This window comes from Austrofundulus limnaeus, unplaced genomic scaffold (assembly GCF_001266775.1).
Source record: "Austrofundulus limnaeus strain Quisiro unplaced genomic scaffold, Austrofundulus_limnaeus-1.0 Scaffold0, whole genome shotgun sequence".
Taxonomy (NCBI): domain Eukaryota; kingdom Metazoa; phylum Chordata; class Actinopteri; order Cyprinodontiformes; family Rivulidae; genus Austrofundulus; species Austrofundulus limnaeus.
In genome coordinates, this window is record NW_013952402.1 from 9,229,617 (window position 1) to 9,235,898 (window position 6,282).

General features: G+C 37.7%; 1 protein-coding gene across 2 annotated transcripts in view; it reads right to left on the minus strand.

The window, feature by feature from the left end:
• Window positions 1-6,282, minus strand: part of LOC106513395 (SH3 and PX domain-containing protein 2A) — a 75,805-nt gene that overhangs the window by 56,949 nt on the left and 12,574 nt on the right. For both annotated transcript variants that reach the window (XM_014002204.1, XM_014002211.1), the window contains exon 2: window positions 5,473-5,553. In XM_014002204.1, coding sequence (XP_013857658.1) covers window positions 5,473-5,553 — 81 coding nt within the window. The remainder of the gene's footprint in view (window positions 1-5,472; window positions 5,554-6,282) is intronic.

Genomic DNA, 6,282 nt, shown 5'->3' on the forward strand with positions numbered 1-6,282 from the left:
AGAAAATTAACGTTCTGTTCTCTGATTGGCCCAGGTAAAATAAACTACAAGCAGACAATGCGCAGAAAATTAACGTTCTGTTCTCTGATTGGCCCAGGTAAAATAAACTACAAGCAGACAATGCGCAGAAAATTAACGTTCTGTTCTCTGATTGGCCCAGGTAAAATAAACTACAAGCAGACAATGCGCAGAAAATCAACGTTCTGTTCTCTGATTGGTTCAGCTAAAAATCTGCCAGCGAAATCCTTGTCTATGGGAGAAATCCCAGACGGAGCAGTGAAGGGAAACTAGAATTGAGCGGAACTGCGTAGGAAGGCAAGGGCCAGGCTAGACTTGAAGGTTAACCTGATGGATTTAAGAGAAAGAGCCTGGTAAAGGCTCAAAGTTGAATTATTGAAGTGGCTAACAGGCTACTAGCATGATCTAATTAGCATRTATTACTGATCATATAATTGCAAACAAATTGATGGGAAAACTGCTAAAGCCAGMCTTTTCTGTTCTGAGCAWAAAGCCACAAGTCAAAGCTTCATAGAGCCMCTGCAGAGGAACCAAAGAGTAACTGCTCTTGTTTGGACAACACAACAGTAACATGTTCAGACACAGACCAGAAGTACAGTGATAAAAACATACTGTAAATGGAATAGAAAGTTGGAAAGCTTTTCAAAATTCTTCTGGTTGCTCAATTTTGTTTGAGGCTTGCAATTCAATACCAGCTGCTACTGGGGATGGGTACGTTTGACATTTGTATCAATTTGGGACCAATATCCGATACCTGGCTGATAATCGATACCGGTACTCAATGATACCAATTTTCGGTACTATGTGTGTATTGTCTTTCTAATAATAAACTTTTTTTAATTTGACATATTTATTTCTCAATATATAAAATTTAACAAATATCAAGACAACATCCAACTCTTTGTATTGTAACATCAGTTGTTKAACAAATTTCTTTAAAGTGAAAACTCTTGAAAACAACTAACGCAGTGTTTTCTTATTGCACAAATTAAAATCCAGCTCCAATGTATTTCTACTGACGTCATTTCCCTGCTAGAAAAATTCTGTGATGGAGGTCCATGGAAGACAAATGAGTTTAAATCAAATAAGCAAAAAGGGGATGGAGTTAAAATAAATAAAAGGTATTCAAGCTACGTTTTGAGCATCCAAAACGMGTCCAACACTTCAAGTTGGCTGCTTGTGCTCTTTCAGGTCAGACACGTTCAGACTGTCGGGAAGAGCCTCTGTTGTTTCCCTCTGCCGGTCTCTGTTTAATGGCAGATGAAATAAAGAAAGTGGCGGTACTTTTACTTTGAACAAGCAAACGTCGTGCTCACAAGATAACTGATTCACCAGATAATTCAGACGCGGCCTGTTCGGTGAGTTTTACTCCAGGAGCTGTGAGGCTTTCGAGCTAAGTTCAGACGGAGCTCTGAAGTGGTTTCAGATAACAGAGCACTTCCAGGCATGACCCCGCCTATTTTATTACGTCATCAGGAAGGGGTTTCTACTCTCTGGGAGTCGCGCCTCTAGACAAAAATAATACTGTACTCATGAYGATAAACCATTATTTATGTGTTGAATTTGTGTTCAGGCATGTATCTACTTTACGAAATCAAGTTAAGCAAAACAGTCACATTTAACAATCTTTACTACTTCTATAGACTATTCCATGTGTATGTAATTTAAATCAGTGCCTAAACCAATGCATTAYTTCAGTACCAACAGAATAAGGTCGGTACTTATAAAAGTATCAAATTTGGTACCCATCCCTAGCTGTTACTATTATAACAAATCCAAATATCTCACTCAGCAACTGGAGTGTGTTAGTGAAGTAGGTCTGCTGGGTCAGCTTCAGACCTTTTCATCAGAAGTGTAAGAGTAAAGAGGGCAGTGTCATCTTTTCAATAACATTTGAATTTAAAGACTATTCTTAACTATAGGTTSAAACATCAGCCTGTACCTTTTGCTTAAAAACACCATTTTAAACCCCTAACATTCATCAAGAAGATAGGTCAGACAATGGTAACACAGACAGAGCAGAGCTGATACCCGTATGATTCTACCATCCAAAATAAATGATGACCAAGGCATTTTTGAAGTAGCCTGTGTCCAAAAAGGAAACCAGGCCAGCTTGCACAATTCACAACCCTCCTGTGGCACTCTGTGCTACATCCACTGAGGTTAAAGGGTGACAGAAGGAAAAACCTCACAAGTCTGGCACACTSACCAGTCCACTTTTGCTCACGTCAAACATGCAGAGGTCAAAACCATTTCCTTTAGGAATTATGCTTAAGAATGGTCAGGCTCAGCACTAATCTGCTGCAAAGAACAAAGGCTCTTTCATGAAACAGCTCGACGAAATGGCTGTGCAGACCAGTCCGCCCTTTAGCTCTCTGATCGTTCATACATCACAGATGAAGCATCTCAGTCCTTGAGTGAGGTGCCTTTTAAAAAGAGCCTTAAATGTGTGTGTGCTCAAAAGCTCCAATAAAACAATGATGTGGTCTTTATAATATAACTATTWTTAATGTTGTTATTATTAATATTAACTGCTACCAAAGGAGTCATTATGAATTCTGCTAGTTGCAATATATGAGGTCTGAAGCATTAACACTAAGTGCAGCTTTGGAATACCACAGAGCAATAAAAATTGATTTCCCATCTTTAAAAGACAAACAGTCAGCCTGCCGATCGTTGTCGAAGAGTTTTATAAAACAAGATGTAAAGCACTGACTGATTATTGATGCTGTTTTTAAGTCAAGCCTGGTTTTATGATTTTTTTTTAAAAACTGCTCTAAAATGATGCATGTTTTCAGCATTTTGTTAAAGGTGATATATCATGCAAAATCCATTTTTCAGACGTTAAATATATTTAGTTGTGTACTTGGAGTCTCTAGGAGTGCAGAAACGTTTAGTTTAGTCTCTCCCAGTGTTGTGTAGATATWTTTTTTTTCTGTTTGGATCATATTTTTTAACCTGTACAGTTTTCTCTATTTTCTATGATTTTTTTTAAACTATGCGTCACAGGTTTTGCAGCAGAACTGTCAAATAAGGTCAGGACTTCTAGGACTCCGGCTCCAACATGTAAGGCTGGGTGGATAAATCTTCTGTTGTTGACATCTTTTAATTAATTTGCAAATAAAGGATTTCTGGGCCACTTGATAGTTGTACCTCTGCTACCAAACTAGAATGGATCGGTCTGAAAGCTGGAGGGGGGCGGGGTGTGAAGTGCCACGTTTGAATTTAAAAAGATAGCATCAAAACAAGTTGATATGAGACACACCTTAGAAAAGGAGTGAATTAGGGGCTTGTGGAGTTACAACAAGGGCGGATTTAAAACCAAAGCATTGCAGTCCCAGACCACAACTGAATGATTTAAATAAATAAAAAAGGATTTAAAAGCAAAATATGTCTCCTTTAATACAGTATAAAAACATTACCTTTGCTATGAAGACTCTAAATAAAATACTGTAGCTGACCAATGTAAATTTTATACACATATTCAAAATTATTTCTATCAAATGAAAAGCAAATGACACATTAAAAGGTATTGGGGGAAAAGGCACAGAAWATTAACTTTTGCTTGAGATTATTTGAATCTTAAAAAGACATGGTGCAATGCAATTCATTACTGTGTCATTTTTRTTCACCTTGATATATTTTTACATTATCCAAAATCTATCCATCTATCCATTACGGGTGTAACAATACATCGATCTATATCGAWATATCGATTTGAATGGCTTATGATTCAGTTATATCGAGGCAAAATGAAAATATCGATCTATATCGTCATCATATGCTCGATGGGAATCGATATCATATGCCCATCTAACACAGTCATTGTGTTAGATGGGCAWATGATATCGCATTTTATCGATTACAGACATGTGAATTGATCTGAATWKAAATCATATCSTGACAGACTTTGTGATATCAAGAAATAGYGAATCGTCATCCAAACATATCGATGTAATATCGTATCGTGATAAAGCTGGTGATTTACACCCCTACTATCCATTTTCTGCCATTTATCTGTGGTCGGTCAATAAGGCCATCCCTCTCCTCACTAATTCTCTCAAGCTCCACCTGGGGGATCCCAAGATGTTCTTAAACCAGAGTAAATACAAGATCCCTTTAGCAGAACTAGATTTGCCCTTCTACTCCCAGTGGGACATGACCAGAAAACCTCCAAAGGGAGGCAACCAGGTTCTAATCAGACATCTGAACCACCTCAAGTCTTTTCAATGCCGCTCTACTCCAAGCTCCCCCTGACAATAAGGCTCCTCGCTTTACTACTAAGGTGAGCAATTGGCACTCTATTTCTGTCCTGATCATAGGTGAGGGTTGGAATGTACAGTAGATGGACCAGTAAGTTGAGAGCTTTGCCTTTTTTAGCTCATCATGACAGATTAGAGCCAACCCCTTCATTAATGCAAACAAGGTCCCAATCTAGCTTCTGATTCATCTTACCATTATCCATAAACTGATGTAGATCACATCCACATCACATATTTAAATTGCAATAATTAGTGCAAGGTGCAACACACACACAAAATAATGATTTCTGCAATAAATGGATGGTTTGAAATAATAGTTTTACCATTAAATTTTCAAGAAAAACACTCAGATAACATGATTGGGAGTTAAATCTCTGGCATTTTTGTAAATTAACCAGACGTGTGTAAATGTACTTACTGATTAAATAACAGGAATTAGATTATTTTCATCAATTTCCTGCATTTGAAGAAATCATACAATAAAGTTCATGTAGGAGGGGGAAAAATCTATTTTGTATGGACAGCTGCAGACTGTTGTTCTTCAGGGATTACCAGTGCCAGACAAACACACATCAGCAGCAGGGAACTCTGTGGACATGACTAATGTTTACACAGTCAGGAGAGGAGCTCTGTTTCAATCAAACAGGCCAGGGCTGAATTTTCCTGGCTATTAGCGAGAGACCAGAGAACAAAGCGTTTCCTGCAACCAGCTCATCAGAGTCACAAAAGTGCAGAACCAAGTCTGGAAGGGAGGCTATCAGAGAAAAGCCAGAAACTGTTTTTTTTTTTTTTTTTTCACAAAGAAAAGTTCTCGCTATTCTAGGAAAGCTTTAAAATTTCAAATTTAGGGCAACACAGAAGGATGGATTGATTATGATCCCAACAGCAAAGTGTCACATGCATTAGGTTCAGGTCCAGGAATTGCAGCTATTTTCCTGGATGCATTTGGGTAAAAAAGAAAAAAAAAGACAAAAGAATGTGTTGAGGACTGAGCCCCATGCAGCATTCTGCATTCTAACTGAGGTCATGCTTTTCCTGAATCTGGTGACTGGATTTCCCCAATTTTCCTATTTCTGCACAGGCATCCTAAAGGAGCCCTTTCACTGCTGCGCCTACATCAGCTGAGCAGAGAGACGCTTCAGAAGGTCACACTGACCTCAGCCAAAACGAAATCTGTTATTTTGTAACATACCTGCAGGTCAAAGAATTTGCTGTATCTCCTGTAGATGACATGGGAAGTGGAGTCTGAGTACGTGACGTTGATGAGATACACCTAATGAGAGAAACAAATAAAAGCAAAGCTGATTAAAATCACATATTTTAACTTAACTTCAAAGGTCAGAAAAACTAATTAAATTCCAGTGTTTCAGTCGCTAATCGGAAAACTATCAGATCAGTAAAAAGGTCAATAGATTGGAAATTTTATGACATTAAAACCAACTGTAATGAATTATATTTGACTAAAATAGAATTTCCCAACATATTACAAGTCATTTTCCCAGTAGTGTCAAATCTTACGTCAACACAACCCACTTCAATCTGTTGTTTAAAGAAACAAAGGATGTTCCTGTTATGTCAACTTATAGAAACTCTGAATCATCACAGATGGATGATAGAGCAAAGCATCTGCACGCGATGTACCTGTAACTGGCTCTCACCMACATGCATGGAAGTTTATAAAACAAATCGTGATTTCTTGGGGGGGGGATCCACAATAAATGTTAGTTTCATCAACAAACACATACGCATGACCAGAGATTATATAAGACTGGTGAACCATAAACATTGTCAGGTTTTAGATGCTTTGAATAGATTAAATGGAAATACAGCGAACCAAGATTTCTACTGACTGTCATCCTATGGAAAATGAACAAGTCTTCAGCATGCTAATAAGAAATAGCTAAAGATGTAGCATTTAGACAAAAGCCATGGCTTTGTCTGAACATGCAAAATATTAAATCTAGAAGAAATAATAATATTGATGTGATCTTGTAATTTATAC